Raw genomic sequence first — 19,758 nt, forward strand, 5'->3', positions numbered from 1 at the left:
TTATCCAGCTGGTTGAGTTAGAGGCAGATTGTAAGAAAGGGGAGGGGTTTAAATACTAAATGATTGAAGAAGTCTAATATACATCACTAGGGAAAAGTCCGTTCTTTAACCAAAAGATGGAGTTCTATTGCAAGATGAGACCTAGTATAACATGCCTCTTTACAAAGATTTCATTTATCCATTATGGAAAATATATATTCACACATGCAAACATGGGACAAAGGCAGGTTTGAGGTATCAATTCCATTTATGTTACGAACTTCCCTTTAATTCAGGTTTAATACCTTTACACCAATCCTCATTTAAAAACATTCCACTTTATTCAAAGCTTGAGCAGATCCCTGTTCCTTTTGCTTGACTTTCTGATGCCTCCTTTTCTAACAGCACTGAATGAATGAAAGCGAACTCTGTGGACAGTTCTTAATCAGTATCTTCACTCACTGAAAAAACAACAACAACCCAAGATGAAAGGAGTCATGTATTCTCACACTTGCACATACTGAGACTTTAACAAGGTTAAAATGGTCGGTGAATATGTCTAAGCAAAACATAATGAGGCTCTTTGTAGCCAATTGTAGTCTTTGCACATTGGTTAAAGCGTTTACACATGGAATAAAAGGTCTGGCCTACACAGAGTTATTTGAGTGCAGAGATTATGGCATAATATGAGTGTATGTGACATGGCTGTGAGGATCATTACTGAAAGATACGGTGGAGACAGGAGTGTGTGTTTGGACAGGTTATTCATGGCAGGGCTTGTATTTTTCTTCTCATTGTCTGGGCTATGTCCTTCAGGTCTGGACGGCTGTCTGTTTCCATTGTAGCTAAAGAACGCTGAAGCTGCTGCCGACTCCTCTCAGAGAGACATTCCCACTGATCGCTCTCTACAAACACAAAACAACAGTCTTTATATACTGAGACGCTTTCCATCCAGCTGTCATGCCTTCAAACTCATCTTTTGTTTTTTTTGTCACGACATACTATTCAAACTGCAAAATTGTTTAAGTCATAGTTCTTTTGGGCATTTTACAGTTTAAGATGTTTCTGTGAACACTGCTGTTGTTTGAAATGTTGCTACCCGAACAATATGTAGTTATATTGAAATATCAAAATGTTCCAAAATAATTTCAAAAACTCCTAAGATGAACATTTTCATCATTTTACTGGTATTTGTTTGCAGGTATGCACTGTAAAATGTGTCCTTGATATTTCCGATAAATCATTTTCAACTTTCAAAAGGAACTAACGAGTTGGGCATGTTGTCAATCACTACATAAAATCATTTATATTTGTACATTTGAAATAGTTCTTTAATCAGCTATTTTTTATAGAAGTCTGAGCAAATCAATGCTACCTTCAATCCTCTTCAACAGAAGTTCGACTACCGCCAAAGCATCCGTTCTTACTGATGAATAGCTTTTGTTTTCTGTAGAAGAAAAAGAATGATACTCATAAGCTAAGTCTGAATGAAATTTGATCTCAAAAACAACAATTTTAAGTGGAAAATGCAAGAAAGGTTTCTTTGGAAGTCAGTGGTCACCAAAATACCCTTTTGTATGTTCCACAGCAGAAAGCTAGTCATACTGGTTTAGAACGACTTGAGGGTGAGTAAATGTTCAGTTTGGGTGACAAATGCCTTTAAATGTTTAGAAATTCATGAGAAACTCCACCTAATGGTGTTGCCAGAGCAGAGCAGGTTTCAGACAACATCTCGGTCAGAATAGCAGCGTTCTGATGTTCCTTATCCAGCAGCAACAATCTAAAACACCACACAGTCATGATGGCATTCAAAATCTTTTTTAGGAATTTCACCAACAATTTACCACTTTTTTTTTTTACTTTTAAGTACTGTTGTTTCCACAAAGAAATTCAAATGTGGTTTAAAAACTTTCCATTTAGAATTCTATATATTTCACACAGACAAGGCATTGGTTGGAGATTTTGAGTATGCTCTACCCCTGATAGAAGACCTTCAATGCACGCAGGACTCCCAGTTGCACTCTCCACGTGCTCAACTTCAGTCTATCACACATTAAGCCACAAACCTCATTCTGGAACTGATCTAGAACACAAAACACACTCATTATACATCACTCTGCCACTGTGCGTGTGTGTCAGACTTGTAACTGAGACTTACTCTGTGTATGAATGGTTTTAGGCCAGGCCTTTCCAAGTGTCTCAAATGCACACAGCAGAACTTCTGTCTGTAATTCACGATCTTTTGCTTCGTCGTCGTCGTCATCATGTTTTGGGGAGCTGGCACTTGCTGGCTGATTCTATATAGAAATATAAATACTGAATCATTAAAAGACTTTCAGGAATATTGTTAGACTTTAACTCAATTGGAATGAAATGTCAAAGCATAAAATAGAGATTTACTGTGAGCATGTAGGGTTTGCTGCACCTTTTTAATGAGAGGAAGCACAATGTCGGTGATTTCCTGGAAACGATCCTCCTGCGTGGATTCCAAGATGTCTGCTGCACTCCGTAAAGCTGCCATTTTATAAACCAGACTCTCCTTCTTACATTCCTTCAGCACCAGATCCAGTACCTCGCTCACCGTCGGCTGACCTGCTGCAGGCTTCTGTAGCTCCACACTACAGACAGAAACACACACATATGAAAAGCTAATGAATGTACATGGGTTTTCTTAACCCAGAATCAGCAAGAAGCTTATCGTTTTCTGTTTTCCTGTGAGTTCTGGTTTTCCAGCATGCTCTACACAACCCACCATAAAAGGCTTAACATAATATTAAGAATCAAAGTTATGTAAACCTCTTAAGGGAAGAAAAAAAACGTCCATATATTTAAAGGAACAGTTCTCCCAAAAATGATTCAGGTCATCTGAAATATATATGGTGTTTGTTAGTTCCTCTGAACAAATTTGGACAAATTTACTATATTAAACCACTTGCCCTGTAATGGATCCTCTTAAGTGAATGGGTGCCGTCAAAATGAGAGTCCAAACAGCTGATAAATGCACAGTAATCAACAATATTTTTATCAGACGTTTATACTCTTATCCGATGGCACCCATTCACTGCACAGGATCCATTTCTCCAAATCTGTTCTGATGAAGAAACAAACTCATCTCCATGTTAGAGGGCCTGAGAGTGACAACATTATCGGTAAATGTTCATTTTTGAGTGAACTATTCCCCCTAAAGGTTTTTCTCTTTTTGCTAAACATCACAGGTGTTCACAGTAGATTCTAACCTGCATTTAGACACTACAGATCCAACGGCTTTCAACAGCTCTTCCTGTGAAATGATCAATGCAAACACAACAATGAAAGAAATCAGTTTCATCCACTGAGACCATGAGATCATGTTTGTCTGCTTCAGGAGCAAACAGAGTATTATGAATCCTCACCCAGGTGCATAAAGTCTATCCCTCAGCACAGAGCATGTGTTTGAGAAGGAGAGAGTATATTACCTTCCCAGCCCAGGTGCGTCCTGCAAGCCCCTGAAGCAGTGCACTCAACACCATGCCCAGGTGAGGTGCCACCAGCGAGCCGGTTTGTTGCTTAGCAATAGATGCCATGGCAGCGGCACCCTGAGCCTTCATCTTCCAGGACTGAGACTGCAGAGCCCTCTGGGTAATGGCTATGAGCTCCGTCATGTACAACCTGATTCCACCAAAGCTGCCTAAAAACACAGAATACAAAACAGAATGTTAAACTGGGAGAAACGTGTTCATTAATGAGTTCATAATTAGTAGTTCACTACTGTTTGGAGTCAGTGTGATTATTTTTTTATTTTATTTTTTAAGAAATCAATACTTTTATTCTACAAGGATACTTCAAAGGGGTCTGTCTTTTTATTATTTTGTATTGTTCTCTGAGGTCGATTTATAATGTTATCAAGATTTTCACCTAGTATAACATCATAAATGGGAAAAAATAGGCTATTTTCTGTCCTGTTTTGACACATCTCATCAGAACGCTATGTTTTAATAGATGAGGGGGATTGTAGACTCGGAAGTAAACACCTACTGCTATGATTGGTTAACAGTTGTGTATGTTTGTCAGCCTAAATTCTCCATTGAGGCATACTGCTGTGTTTAAAAACTTAGGTGAGCACAAGCACAAAAACGGCTTTGGTGAGCACAAGAGACTTATCTCAGTTTCAAAAGTCAATTTTAAATAGATATGAAAAAATCTAAATATGTAAACTTTTAATGTCTAACATAGCAATATGGCTAGGTTACAAAAAATGTAACAAATTGTCAATGACTTTGATCCATCCACATCTCATCATTTGTATGAGAGCATTAATATATGTCTGAACAAATTTCAGAAAAAATACTGTAACAGAGCTGTTACGTTTTAATTATTTACGTTACTGTTCAAACTTTCCATTTCAATGAATCAATTTACACCTCATAATGACTCATCTGCATCAGAACACAAAGTCAAAGTCGTCCAAGAAAGTGCTATTATTTTTTTTTTTTTTAAATAACAGCCTAGTTTAAAATGAAATATTTACACATTCAATGGGGAAAAAAAAAAGGTAAAGGGTTAAATGACTTTTAGGTCATTAAAAATCTTATGAATGAATCTCCAAAACGACCTTTTCTCCCCCAAGGGTTGTGCATCTTAACCTACCCGGTACGTGTTCCTGCCAGACCTCAGACCACAGGTTGGCCTCGGCGCTCTCTCCCTTCTCTTCCTCGGGCTCCTGATGCATGGCCAGAAAAGCCAGCGGCAGAGCCACTCCAGCGTGAGCCTTCAACACATCAGGACTGTAGTGACTGATGGCATGAACCACCAGACAACATGAGGACCTGTACAGTGCCTCTGAAGATTACAGAAAACACTTCAGAAATCGAGATAGCACAAGGGTTTACACGATTCTTATTATTCAAGAGAAAAATCCTCTTCATTAAATGAACGGTTCTCCCATAAATGAAAATGGGGGCATCGTTAACTCATCGTCATGTTATTCCAAAACCTTAAGACTGTCCATTTTTCCATGGAACACAAGAAGACATGTTTTGAAGTGATTTTTAAGCTGCTCTTTTACATAGCACAAGCCAACTTTATTCTTTAGTGTTCGACCAAAGAAAGTCATGAAAGGACATGAGGGCATTCTTATTTGGGTGAGATATTCCTTCAGATAAAATGTAAGTCCTCCTACCCTCTTTTTCCAGGTACCAGGTATTCAGTTTCTGCAGAAGCTTCTCAACGCTGTTGTCTTTGGCTGTCTGATGGGGAAAACCAAGAGTATTGTTTTGTAGCTCGGTAGTTGCTTTAAGTTCAATTGACATATGTATGCAGGAGTGTTTTCATACCCTGACCAGATGTCCAATGGCAAAGGCGAACGACTTCTGAATGACACTACTACGGTCATTGATCCCATTTAGGAGGGCACTCATGAGTTTACCTGTGAGACAAAACCAGGAAAAACACATATAACACACCTATATAACCAATAAATGTACAAAAAGAGTAGAATCCCTCTGATCTGTCAGTACATGTTACCTGAATATGGTGTGAGATCTTGAGGACACTGCACTGTCAATGACACAATCACACTGGCACATCCTCCCTACAACAACACATACAACTGTCAGCCTGTGTGTACATGTGTAAGCACAAGTGTATTACAGACAAAAATCGAGCAGGATGTGTACCTTTGTTCCAAGTCCAATTCCACTCTTTAGTAAATCACAAAGTTTTGGAATAAGCTCTCCTAAGACAGACACATCCAAGTGCTGTAGACACTAAAAACACAAACACAGCTCACATAAACATTGCAGTCTAAAAATACACTTGTAAATGTGGCTACATACAAATAGATATGTAGCTAATGCATCCTAAGGATAGACTTAAAATGACGTGTCTTACCATATTAATGGTCTCCATCATAGGAGAGGACTTGGCTGCACTTAACCTTGCGGCATCCATTGCACTCTGCCATAAAAGAAAATGTGAAAACAATGAGTTCGGTCCATTCAGAACGTGAGGTGTCTAACATCTATACAACTAATGCCACCGAAAGGAATAGCAAAAATGACTGTTTTCAAATGCTCTCCATTGGCCATTGTTTGGATAAGCTCAAACTCACTTGGTCTCAAACTCGCACTCATTTGCAAAGCAAAGTAAATTAAGTTAATTCATATTTAAAAAAGTAATTATTATTGTTACATTTAACTACATTTTAAAACAAATTAATTGTATTTTTAAATATGTCTTATTTATTTGTCAGTTTGGATACTTTTGGATAACGATTAATGTTAATATTTTTTTTGTTGTTACATTTAACCACATTTTTAAACATTAATTAAATGCAGAGTTAAAGGCATGTCTATTTATTCATTCATTTTTTTTAAATAATAATTGAATAAATATAAACATTGAATAAATAAGGGAATATAAATAACTGATTCCTTCGTTTTTTGTTTAAGTGTGTGATGGAGAGACTGCACTCCTCCATCACTGTATTTTACTGTGTTCATACTGTTCTTGTGTATTGGTTATTTCACAATATTTATTTGGGGTTTGCTGTTTAGATTTCCTATTTTAGCAGAGTGGCCTACACGGAAAGCACACACCCGATGGGAAATGATTAATTTTAGTAATTAATGGAAATGTTTATGTGCAATAATCAAGTCTTTGGAATGAAATGAGGCATTATTTATTTTTCTGTTAAAGGTAGGTTCCAATTAGTAAGAGCAGGAACAACAGACACTACTGTCTTGTTAGAGCTGCTTTATAACAAATTTTGAGATTGCCTGATTTTTGATCAAGTTGGGATCATTGTTTCTGTTACTTTCCAGTGAATCTGCTTTGAAGCTAGCTCAGTTGTATGAAGCGCTAGTGCCTTGTCTTCTAGTCCTCCATACAAGATGCTCTCAGATCTGCTCACCTTCTCCTGCTCTGTGGCTCTCAGACTCAGGTAGTTGAGCACCTGCGGCTCCAGCACGGTCAGGGCCTCCAGCAGAGCCGGGATGAGTCGAGGAGCATGAGGCTTTAGACGGCTGCCTGCTGTCTTACTGATCTTCACTAGAGTTTGGATACTAAAACAAAGCAATACTCAAGACCTTTGCTCTGAATATAAAGAGATGTATTATGGTTTGTCTGCATGTGGCTGGTCAATGCATGTGTTCTTACCTGAGAGTCCGTACTTCGGTTACGTTGCTCACGATGCCTTTGTCCAGTAGAGTTGGCAACAACACAGCCACGGTCCTCTGAGCAGTTACACCTGTAGATTCGCACATGCGCACACACACCTATTGGACAAACACACACACGTCAGTAATCTGTAAGAGGGAAATCAATGGAATATCCAGTATTTCAGTGCTGCAACTCACTTTACTGAGAGTCTTTAGAGTCAGATCTGCCGCCTTACGAACCGACTCCTACAACAGGAAACAAATGAGACGGTTAAATGAAATCAGCTGTAGATTACAAACATGCACACACAGAACATAAGAAGAAATACAGAAGCCATTTATTAATAACCTTTATATCATCCAGGACCCGAAACAGAGTCTCCCAGATTTCTGACAGGCGGTCGATGATTTCATCTGCCTGCCTTCCACGTATCAGATCGTTCAAAGCCAAGCAGCTGAAAAAAACACACAAAAAAAGTACAAATAAAAGGGTCTGAGGATTTGAACCCAATCTAGAAGGGAGGAAACCAAGGCTGTTTTGAGCATATCTAAACAATTTACCTCGACTCCCGCACCCTCCACATGTTACTAGTCAGGCTGGAAATGACATCTTGAAGTATTTCCTGAAAATATTTTTCCACCTGTCAAAAATAAACAAAATATCATTGTAATTAGCAATACTGTGTCCCTGCTATCTTTTAAGCAATGTGATTCTAAGTGGTAATAATATCTTACAATGGTTTTATCCGTGACCAGAGCATCCCAGATGCTAGTCATGGCCTGTCTGATGGCCAGGTTGGGATCAAACTGATATCTATAGAGGCGGGGAACCAGTTGAGGCAGGAAAGGAGCCAGCTGCTCACCTGCTTTAGCTGCAATAATGTTAAACCCAAATGCTGCCCCCTACAGTACAGGAAGAGTCAATGTTCACTGCATGCCACTGAAAAAGCTCTAAGTTACCAAGCTATAAACAATCACATCACGGTTAATATAGTTTACCTTTCTGGAATTCCACATGGCATGGTGATTGGCAAGATTCATGAACTTATAAACAAGATCCGGTTGGTTTAGATCACTAGCCAGTGCACAGAGCTCCTTGTAGGTTGAGAGTCCTTGTCTACCGAAGCAAACGATCACAACAATATATGATAAAAGGAAAACATCTATTCCTGTAATCTCATAAAAAATTGCATTCTCAAATCTGTGAAGTCCTACTCCATGAAATGTTTCTAAAGCATCTGAAATATAAGAAGTACCCACCCGTCAGGTGCTTTACCAAGGGACCCCCCCTGGAAGACTTCAGTGTCCTCTGAGACGGTATGCTTGGCTCTGAAAACACAAAATCTCAAAGCTAACAAAATAGTCAGGAGCGAATCATACACATTGCAATGTATCCAAGTGCCCAAGATGTATTATTCTGTGATGTAGCTAATAAAAAATTAAAAAAGTACAGTAGCCTATATTAAATTTAAAATGTAATTTATGCATTTATATGACGCTTTTATCCAAAGCGATTTACAGTGCATTCAGGGCTATCAATTTTTTACCTATCATGTGTTTCCAGGGAATCGAACCCCCAACCTCTACCAATTGAGCTACAGGAACACTATAATGAGTTATTGCCCTTATTCAGGGGATTGGTAAGTCTTCATAATGCAATTTATGATAAATAATACTCCACAATAATGAAAGCAATACCAGAAACAATCTGGTTTATTAATACCTTTTACCAGTCATAAGAGTTTCCACAAGGGTTGACACCAATTCCTGTTGATCCTGTTCTCCTCCGAGCTCATAAACCATCCCGAGTCCTTTAGATGCCACATCTTGGCTAAGTTCTACACACACAGATCATAACTATAAATCTTGCCCACAAGCTCCCCAACTTTAGAGACTGTGGAAATGTAAGGTGACCTTTTAAAAGAGCAGTATCATTAAGAAGCAGTATGTCACTCACCATCTGGATCAGACAAGACAGAGATAAAGGCTGTCTGTATCTCTTTCAGATGAGACTGTCACAGACAAAGAGGGAACAGATGCTTTGTAATGCCAATGTTTTTTTGCATGTGTGAATGAGACTAGGAGTGCACCGTGGGTGTATTCACCTGGATTTCTTTGTGATGGCTGAGTCTCTTGACTAGAGACAGGAGCCATATGCAGGCAGCCTGCCGAACATGAGGGTTTGCACTTAATATATATTTGGACAAGACGGAGTTCAACACCCAGGGCACAATATCATTATTCTTCACATCTGAAAAAAAGGATGAGAGAAATTGCTTAAGTGCACAACTCAGAATCAGCGCTTGTCCAAAAGTCATGTGTGCACATGTAAGACAAGTGTGAAAAAGATTCCCCTTGTGTGTTCGAGCCCCAGTTTCGTCTCTCTATCTCTCACACACATACTTACCGTCAGGCGGGCAGTATTGGTCTTCTGTGCATGTCCACACATCTCGGGCAGCTCCCGAGCAGCTTCCTATAGCAGCATTAGTTAAAGCCTCTCCTACTGTAAACTGCAGCTCCACCTGCTTGGCCTAGAGAAAGCCACAACATTTAACAATAAAGAAAATGTGAAGAAATGGCCACATCATTTTTTATGTTTCTTGACAAAACTAGGGCTATCGATTAGGTGCGATTAATTATGTGTCCTTCTGAATGCACCCTGGTGTTGCTTTGACTTGTTGATTACACAAACAAAATATTTAGCGTACTGTCTCTGGAAATATTAACAGTGGTTAATTAGCATTATTTAAGTATTGTAGATGTTATTAATAAGTTTCCTAAATATCCACAATATACAGAAAGAGCACACTGTTTATGTGTCGATTAGATGCATACATCTGTGTTTGTTACTAAAGCAACAGTAGATCAAACAATCAATAAAAAAAATAAAATAAAAAAATGTCTTAGTTTATAAACAAATCAGCCATGTGTATGAATCAGCCTAATGAACAAATTGCTTGCTCATTAAGACAGTGACTTTTTGCCACTTAATGGTCGTTTTATTTACATATTTAGAGTATCCTTTCATATTTTTTTTTACAAATAAATAAATCTAGAATTCATTTTCTTATATGTTGAATCAATATTTATTTTTTTAAAGTTGCATTTGTCATGTCTATTCAATGCTTTTCTCATTTAACACAATAATGACTTTAAATGATCTTTTGGGAGGTGATTTCTCAGCCAGAATTGATGAATGTTTAATTTGCTATTAATTAATAGGCACATCATTTAATGAATTAGATTAAACATTTTAATCACTTGGTAGCCCTAGAAAACACACATTATATGTACACAGTAAATAATATGTTATGCTGGGTACACACCAAAATATTTTTTACATCTTATAAGATTTTCAAAATGTGATAGACCACAAACATGAGGATAAAAAAATCCTAGATTTAACCATTTTGCTCCTATAGTGTGTTGTGTGCCATGATGTGACAAAGACGACATGAAAAGGAGTCTCGACTGTGAACACAGGAAATCTCGCAAAAGAAGTTATAAATATCAACATCATTTCTATTGGCTTCTTCATGAGACATCACATTACCTCAACTGAATCCATGAGGCCCTGCAGGATTTTCTTCTGGTGTGGGAATTCATCATCTCCCACCGGCAGAAACCCAAGAGTCTGGATGGCACGTTCTTTCATCTGACAACACAAAGAGCAGACAATCAGTATCACAAACATGAAAAAAAAAAAAAAACATTTCATTGAGGAAACAGTGTGAAACCTGATCTGGACAGAAGCTCTTATTTGGATGAAGAATGCACACATCAATAATACTGTCACAAATCATTCACGGAGTGTGTGTTTTGTTTTACCTTGCCAGTCTCTTTTCCAGATGGGATCCTGGCAAGCAGGTTATCCACTAGACTGAGTTTAGTGAAGCCGTTTCCATCAGCTGGAATCAGCAACGCGCTGTTACGCCCAATCTCTCCCAACGCGGTCACAGCAGCAACAGTCAATAGAGGAGACTCGCTACCCAGAAATGAACCTGCAAGACCAACACATTGCTAGCTGTTAGTGTATATATTTATGTTTTTGCTGCAATAGTTAACAAATGAAACCAAGTTCATTGTGTTATTTAAGAGCGTCCCAATATCAAGTGTCGTGTTTGAAACTCTTTATGAAAAGCTGCATACCGATGGTTTTTGTGGCCATAGCAATTATTTCCTCATTTTCTTTGGGAGTGGGTTCAGTAGGCATAAGGCTCCGCCTCTTATTCATGTATCTGCCCACCATGTAGCCCAGAGCCAAGATGGCACCATGCTGAGTCTCAGGACTCTAAATGTAAAAAAAAATTCATTTCTAAAAATGAGATAATTTCTCAATTTAAAAAAAATTACACTATTTTAAACATACATGTATGTCTTTAGTTGTCTTAATCAGGTTTTGCACAGCAGTTCTAAGCTCATTTCCAGACATAGTAGAGACAACCACGGCGTACAGTTGTGCTGCCAATTCACGCATGTCTTCTTTATTTGTGTTCAAGAGACCCTGCAAAACAAGCATGATTAATTTACCAAATTACAGTTTTTAGTCAGACATACTTCTAGTCTTCATTCTAGAGGATATAATATAATACACACATAGTTTGGGATCATTAAGATCAATTTTAATGCTTTTGAAAATATTCTTCAGTGCCACATGATACTTCAGAAATTATTTTATTATATGATGCTACTTAATATTTTTGTGCTGCTTTTTTTTTTTTTTGTTTCTTTGATGAACAAAAACTTTAAAAGAACATGAATCTTACATTAAAAAGTCTTTACTGTCACTTATGATCAAATTAAAGAAAAATTATAGTGACACCAAACCTTTTAATGGTAATATAATATAATGCAATATAATATTTACTTTAATCCAGTCGATTTTGTCAACAAAGTTGGGGGTAAGTTTCTCTGGGCACACAGAGACCACTTCCAAAAGACAGTACATCACTGGGATACCTGTATTAATGAATCATATCCCAACATCAGTTCACAACAAATCAAATCTACAATAATCCATATGTTCTACATATTACACATAGGCATTAACCATATTCCATAAATGTAGTAATGCCAGTTTTGGATTTAAATTAGTTAACAGTTTATATTTGTAAACTCCTCACCCCCTACAGCTGACAGCAGCTGTTGCAGTAAGTCCATGTAGATGTGAACTGGACTGGTCTCTCCTCCTTTAGTGGCTGAGGAAGGAGAAGCTTCTTTGGACAGTAATGATTGAACATAGCGTCCGATAAGAGGAGCATCATCCTGCATGTCTATCAGGCTCTGAGTTAAGTATGTGGCACCAGCACTACAAGCTAAACACATTCTCAGATAAAGAACTATCTGTAGAAACAAAAGAGTGATAAAGAGATGCATTTGTTCAAGAAAAAACACATGTGGCATGTTTATTTATTAAATAAAATTTTGAAAGAATTCTTAAAGGGACAGCTCATGCAAAAATCACCCTCCACTTGTTCAACAAAACAGCTGGCGGTAGCCATTGACTTCCAATAGGGCTGTTTTTTCACTACTATTGGGGCCACAAATTTATGATAACCTATCGTTATATATATATATATATATATATAAAGAAATCTTAAGAAATAAAAATAAACAAATAAATAAATCATGCTTTCTGTCAAATTCATAACCCCCCTCCCATTTTGACTAATGAATAACAACATTGCATACAGAAAGAACAATTAAACTAAACAGAAAAGACTGCTAACCATTTCTAGTTGACTTCAGCATCAGAGTGCCACCATTTTTTAGAATATCATTTTTACTCCAAACAATTCTGTGAACTGATTCTCATCACAGAAATATTATTTTAAAGTATTCCATACAGTGCCGATTAGCATTACTTTATTAATACATATCCTTATTAAAATAATGTATATTATTGCAACACCCCTAATTAAAATGATAACGATAGTTCATTACCCCTAACTTCGATAGTATGAAAAAAAAATGCTATGGAAGTCAATGGCTACCGTCATCTGTCTGGTTGTAAACATTCTTTAAAAGTTTTTTTTGTGTTTAGCAGAAGAAAGAAACTCATGCAGGTTTGGAACAAGTTTAGGGTGAGTAAACAATGACAAAAAAATATTTTTTTTTGCATGAACTATCCCTTTAAGTCTAAAGACTGTTACTTTACCTCTCCGAATGTGGCAGGATTAAAAGGCAAAGTGGAAGTACCAACAATGTATTTGGCAGGAGTCTTCAATCTCTGTGCAGCCTATGACACAAAACAACAAAGGGTCAGCCAGCCTCTAGATTACTTGCATTTAAATATTTGCATTTAGCATCAGAACAGACCTGACACCCATTTTGGGTCATGACACATCAGCTATAATTCAGTAACAACAAATTGAAACACCTCACCTTTTCATGGATGAAGCTGACCATCTCAGGGAATGACGGCATGGGCCTTGATCCCTCTCTCTCGGTCTTCATAGAGGGGTGAGACCGAAGGGCTCGCCGAGCATCCCCAGACACCTCCTCACGACTAAAAACACAGGCCATATGATGTTAATCTTTCATGACAATGCTTAATTGAAAACTTGAAAGAACTCCAGGAAGTGTAAGTATATACTCACGGATCTCCTGCAGCCAGCAGTAAGAGATATCTAGAGGCGACGTGATCAGGAGCAAACACCGTGATGGCAAATTTCATCGCTATCTGACGCACCTGTACCTCCGGCTAACACAAAACCATAAGCAACAAAACATTACACACTACCTTTATATTTAATCTTAAACTTAAATGATACAACAAGGTAGTTAACCCAACTCTGAGTCTAAGTGGGTTATTTCATATTTAACGTCGAGACGTTTGTTTGTTTATTCTTCCTACGTGCTTGTAATAATAATACTAACAAACCTTTGTGATATATGCAGCAACAAGTGCTTCCATTAGGTTCAGAAGCGCCCCTTGAAGATTTACATACGCTCCCACCATCATCGACAAGGCCTCCTGTATGGCCAGTCGTACATCAGCATCCTCCTGTTTTCATTGAGAGAAACCAGGTTAAGATTTTACAACAGGTCATTAAGTAATAACTACTGTATAAAATGAGTATTAAACAAACCTTGCACATGGACTCGAAAAACTGCTGTACCAATGCAATGTCTTTTGTGAAAAGCTGAGGCATTCGACTATTATAGCAAAGGAAAAAAGGATTCAATTTATATGATTTTTTGTTACATAAAATAATATTAAATGAATAATCTTAAAATATATTGTTTGCTACGTTTGCTCATCGTAAAAGGTTAATATTACCTGGAAAGTTTTCCAACAGCTGAGTAGGCCATACATAGTAGTTTGGGGTCCTTATAAAAAAATAAAAAATTATGGTCACTTTGACGGTTACTTCTGAAAAACACTACATTTGACTTACAACTAAAGCCTACATTGTTTAGCAAGGATTCATACCTCTTTATATTCATTAATAAGCTTGGTAAGACCATTCAGCAGCATCAAACCCAAAGGTTTGTTGCTATCGGGGCACCTTCAGAGTAAAACACAATTATTATCACCTCAGACAGACCATGCAAATTCATACAAAATAAACTATGAAGCCTCAAAAAAGCTTTGTATTGCAGTAAATGTGATTTTCCATATGATTTACACTTACACCGTACAGATATGATGTACAAACTGCAGAGTGAGGGACAAGAGTTTGTTGTTGGTGTTTGCTCCAAAAAGTCCATCATAAACAACCTAAACAGACAATCACCGTTACGAACAAGTTCTGACTTACTGCTCTCCTGCCTCGATTCATTTCTCTTTTAACATGCATCTCAGCTGAATTCACTTTCTTTAAATCCATCATTCTCTCTCTGACCTGTATGTTAGCAGGAAAGCACTCAGCAGCCAGTCTGGAGCGGAGAAGATGAGGCAGAATCTTCATCTTGACTCTGGTGCTGACCGGCTCATGCTTCAGCTCCTGTTTCACTGTGGCACCCTGAATAAACACACAAACACCTTACGTAGTGTATGTAAGTGAATATGTAAATAATAACGTTTTAGACCGACCGTGTGTTACATATACTTACTTTACTTTTGAGTGGAATATCACCCAGGTAAACTTTATACAACTTGTTGATGATGAGTGGATTGTTCCAGTCGATAATGCTGCAGTACAAAACATGACACAAGAGATGAGTTTCGATATCAAGACCTCATGGTTTAACTTGAAAACCTCACCTCTGCTTGCTCTTTAGTTCCAGATCAGCGGCTGTGGCGACACTGTGCCTGGTGTCACTTGAAGCCACAACTAAGTGAATGACTGATTCAACCTCAGGCACCTGCACTGCCTCTATAAACTTCACAATTCCCAGTTTACACTGCAAACACAATGACGCAGCGGTTACTCAGAAAGAATCAAGACAACAAGAGTAAAGCGGTTATTCCAATTAAAGGGACAGGTTGTAGGACCTGACACTAGAGGGCGCACTACCAAAACAATAACAATCGCGTGGTTTGTTGACGCTAAGAAGGAGTGTGGAATGATGGAATGCGTTGTCTTCTACCCAACCGCTGACGGTGATCAATCAGACGGAAAGATAAATCATGGATTTAACACGAGTTCAACAATTTCCGCGAGTAGATTAAATACAAAGTCAATGCAAAGACGCGAACCGACTATGGATCAGATGCGTCTTCGCACGGGTCTAAAGAAGTTCGGCATGTATACCTCAATATACTGATCTTGTTGATCGTTATAATAGCATACGTTTTCTGTAAAGATACGAATCAAAACAACTCACCTGTCGATTAAAACAAGCTAGATCGGTATCTCTTTCTAGTTTAAGTGTGTCGCGAAGCTACTTCCACATTTGTCTACGCGGCACTGTTGTCACGTGGTTTCTACGTCAGTAAAGGCGGTAACAAAGGGTAACTAACGTTCATTGACAGGCGACTACATTGTCCCTGTGTCACTGTTTAGAATGGGAATTTTCTCATGATTTACAAGTACTTGAAAACATTAGAGATATTGTTAGTAATCAGCTGGACAAAATATATAACACCTACCTAGTGGTTGTTGGATATTTTACTGCAAATATCTTACAAATTGTACCTTTAAATCATTCTCGAAACAATTTAAGGTGTAGACGGAATGGAGGCGATATATCTCTCATTAAAAACAGCAAATATCCTCCAACGCATTTTCTTGCAACCTCACCTGCTCCAGTTGCTCTGGGCTCCACTGAGCTTCTCCAATGACTCTTTTAACTGCATAAACACTCATTCCTGGAGGAGGCTGAGGGAGACCTTGTGCTGCCACGGCTCCGGTTCCAGATCCCCCTTGTGGAGACGAAGGGGCCGGACGACTTGGAGGCTCATTTAACACAAACCTTGATATAATTTGAGAGATAGAGTTAAAGAGATTACAGCATTACCATAAGCAGGCACAACCTATTGTACACATCTACTTGACATACCCATAAGGCATCAGAAGAACATCAAGCATGAACTCTAAGAGCAGATGTACAGTTTTGGGTCTCTCCGTCAGGACAAATGGGGAAGCTTTAGATGGTTCTGATGGATACTTCATATGATACAGTGTAGGGATCAGCAGGTGCATTAGACTAGAGAGAGAAGAGACAGACTTAAATTGGTTTTACTTCAATAATATTTTTGAAACAATGCAAAAGTTCTATTTCAAATAAATGCTGCTATTTTGAACTTTCTAATCATTAAAGAATCCAGAATTCAGAAAAAATAAGTAAGTAGCAAAACGGTTTTCACTACTGATAATAATCAGAAATGTTTCTTGAGCAGCAAATCAGTATATCAGAATGAGCTCTGAAGGATCATGTGACACTGAAGACTGGAGAGATGATGCTGAAAATACATCTTTGCATCACAGGAATAAATAACATTTTACAATATATAAAAAAGAAAACGGTTATTAGAAATTGTGATAAAAGTTCATAATATTACTATTTTTACTTTTGTATTTTTAGTTAAGTAAATGCAGCGTTGGTGAGCATTAAAAATCATACGGCTGGCAAAAATCATACCAATCACAACATTTTAAACAGCAGTGTGTATTATTAATAATAAAGATTTTTTTAAATTTCAAATTTTTTAAATATATTATACATGTGTTAATAACCAGTTCTAATAATAAAAATAATGCTGAAAACTAACCTGTCCTGTTGGGGCTGTGGTTTGCCTTCCATTGCTGTGAGGAGAGTAGGTGCGAGCTCACACTGTTTGGAGACCTCCAGCCTAGGATAGCCCATTTTTATGTAGATGATAGTGAAGTTCTGCGAGCACAGACACAGTAAGCCATTACAATCAAGTTCTAGCTGTATAATAAGGGAATACACAACCTTGGCATAAATAACACGTCCTGTCTCAAGATAAATCACATCGAGTATAGACAGTGGGGATTGTGAAATGACCATACCGTGACAAAAGATGCAGCAGCAGGGTCCTGATACTGAACCAACAATGTCTCTACAGGAAGCTGAATCTTGGGTCGACTCTTTATCCTTTTGTTCAGGTGCACCAACAACTCCATAACCTGAAGAGGACAATCATAAAATACAGATTTTTTATTGATCTTTTTTTTATTACTCTCATTGGTGCTACTTTTGGACTATGAATCCCTAGAAAAGTGAGCTTAACAGTGTAAAAAGTATGTTTTGAACTTGCATCTCTTATATAAATTTTACATTAAGAATGTTAACTACATAACATTTTCCCATATTGTATTCTGCATATGTGAATCCTTTACAACGGTGTCTGTATGATGTTGAGATCCATCAGGAATGCAAGAAAAGTATTTTTATTTTTTTTCTCCACAAAACTGAAAATCCTGATTCTTCTCTTAACTTTTTTATTTTTCTCACATACTTACTTTCTTGCGAACCCCCTCTTGCACACTGGATAGTTTGAGGAGGACAGGGGGCAGGAATTTGGATATAATATCATGCAACTGCTCATCTGTTTCTGCATGACCCAAACGTAAAAACACACGCTCTAACTGGTCTATAATGGGGGAAAAAAAGAGAAAGCATTAAAGTACGTGACAGACGGAGTGTTCAAAATAAAAAGCACTAACTTGTATTTTTTCATATTGATTTGAATGAAGAAAAAAAACTGATCACAGGTTAATTGCAAGAAGTCTGATCTTTAATAAAACGATTTATTAAAGAGACACTACTGCAATGCATCTATGTCTCTGGCATGAGTGCATTTCAGTAGCTCTCTAAACAAAACAATTTAACATAACAATATTTAACAAACATGCAATGAACAACACAAAATAAGACTAACTCTAAATGCAGAAAAACTGTAAATACAGGCACTCTAAGCGCTAACGTTAGATGTTTAGCCTGTGACCAGAATAGCCTCGCTGCTGCTAACCATAGTTAACGTTTATTACAAATATACTTATTTCTCACGCTGTCAGTAAATGACAACCAGGCCTCGACCACTATGGCATTTAGATGCCGCAAATGTCGCGGTAAATAGAGGTTGTAGTGTCCTGTAATTGAGACAAACCCTAAAAGAGGTACTTTCATTTCAGAGCATGACTGAGCATTGGGCCTCTGTAAGAAAATAACTAGATGCCGAACTGATATTCACTTTACACATATTTATTTATGTAACTACAAACAATAAAAACACACACAGCACGGACTCTCATTAGAGTGACACATAATGAAGAAGATATTGAAAACAAGCTCGCGACATTGAAGAAATAATACATGTACAATGATTTAAACTTACTGAGCTCGTCCTGTGCGGCCATGTTTGAAGTGAAGTCACGAGCACTGCCCCTCTCTCTCTCTCTCTCTCTCTCTCTCTCTCTCTCTCTCTCTCTCTCTCTCTCTCTCTCTCTCTCTCTCTCTCTCTCTCTCAATTTTCTGTTTAGCTGCATTTTTTACAATTAATATTACAAAATCAGATTCGCTTCATACAATAAAAAAATGGTACAAAGCAAATAAATAGTTGTCTAAATTTAAAATAAAATAAACAACCCTAACAAAGGATATGCGTTAATTACGCAATAGGCTATATTTATTATTCAGTAACTTAAAAAAAAGTTTAACCCTATAAAGCATACGCATCATATTAGATGATATGAAAATGATCCATATTATATCAACAAAACTTTGTTAAATGTAAGAGTAACTTTTCTACTGCTGCTTTATTTCACCTTGATATTTCATATCAAGAACAATATCATTTTAAAGAGCATTTAATGAAAGTAAAGCAACTTGTAGTTGAGAAACTTGTATTTAAAATATAACTTGAGAAACTTGTATTTCTCAGTAATATTGCATTGCATTATGCGTTTTGAGGTTTGATCATAAAATTATATTTAATCTTACTAAAAACATATTTTTTGGGAGATACAAAGGGACAACGGATATTTATTTGCATGTTAAGTATTCTGATACTATTATACAAAAAAAAAAATCAATTTGATGTACATTATAAGCTATCAGACTTATTATCTCATTAATTGCATATTTTACCTCAGTTTGTGTGCCTCTGAATAAATCATAAAAGCCTGATGAAACCCTTATGAAAACTTTTTTCCTAAATACATGTTTGAGTTTCAAAACTGTTTTATTCAAAATATGATATTTTTCTATCATAAGTCAGGCTTTACATGTG

The 19,758-nt window shown here is 37.3% G+C and overlaps 1 protein-coding gene across 1 annotated transcript; it reads right to left on the minus strand.

Moving 5' to 3' along the window:
* Positions 1-101: 101 nt before the first annotated feature.
* On the minus strand, positions 102-18,943 carry LOC113106659 (proteasome adapter and scaffold protein ECM29-like). Its single transcript, XM_026268741.1, has 49 exons — positions 18,865-18,943; positions 17,990-18,120; positions 17,537-17,653; positions 17,275-17,393; positions 16,563-16,709; positions 16,304-16,475; positions 15,325-15,464; positions 15,174-15,252; positions 14,963-15,082; positions 14,753-14,838; positions 14,551-14,626; positions 14,398-14,447; positions 14,207-14,273; positions 13,999-14,121; positions 13,715-13,818; positions 13,500-13,623; positions 13,273-13,353; positions 12,239-12,458; positions 11,983-12,074; positions 11,485-11,619; positions 11,265-11,406; positions 10,944-11,116; positions 10,669-10,770; positions 9,523-9,646; positions 9,221-9,366; positions 9,073-9,127; positions 8,839-8,953; positions 8,376-8,444; positions 8,115-8,232; positions 7,851-8,018; positions 7,677-7,756; positions 7,465-7,570; positions 7,314-7,361; positions 7,114-7,232; positions 6,869-7,019; positions 5,848-5,913; positions 5,634-5,723; positions 5,482-5,548; positions 5,292-5,383; positions 5,138-5,204; positions 4,606-4,797; positions 3,435-3,646; positions 3,216-3,259; positions 2,405-2,597; positions 2,138-2,276; positions 1,957-2,062; positions 1,671-1,759; positions 1,355-1,426; positions 102-884 (listed from the first exon to the last, which is right to left on the minus strand). The coding sequence occupies exons 1-49, from the start codon at positions 18,884-18,886 to the stop codon at positions 745-747; spliced, it is 5,490 nt and encodes a 1,829-aa protein (XP_026124526.1). The 5' UTR covers positions 18,887-18,943; the 3' UTR covers positions 102-744.
* Between the last annotated feature and the right edge of the window lie 815 nt (positions 18,944-19,758).

This window comes from Carassius auratus, chromosome 1 (assembly GCF_003368295.1).
Source record: "Carassius auratus strain Wakin chromosome 1, ASM336829v1, whole genome shotgun sequence".
NCBI lineage: Eukaryota > Metazoa > Chordata > Actinopteri > Cypriniformes > Cyprinidae > Carassius > Carassius auratus.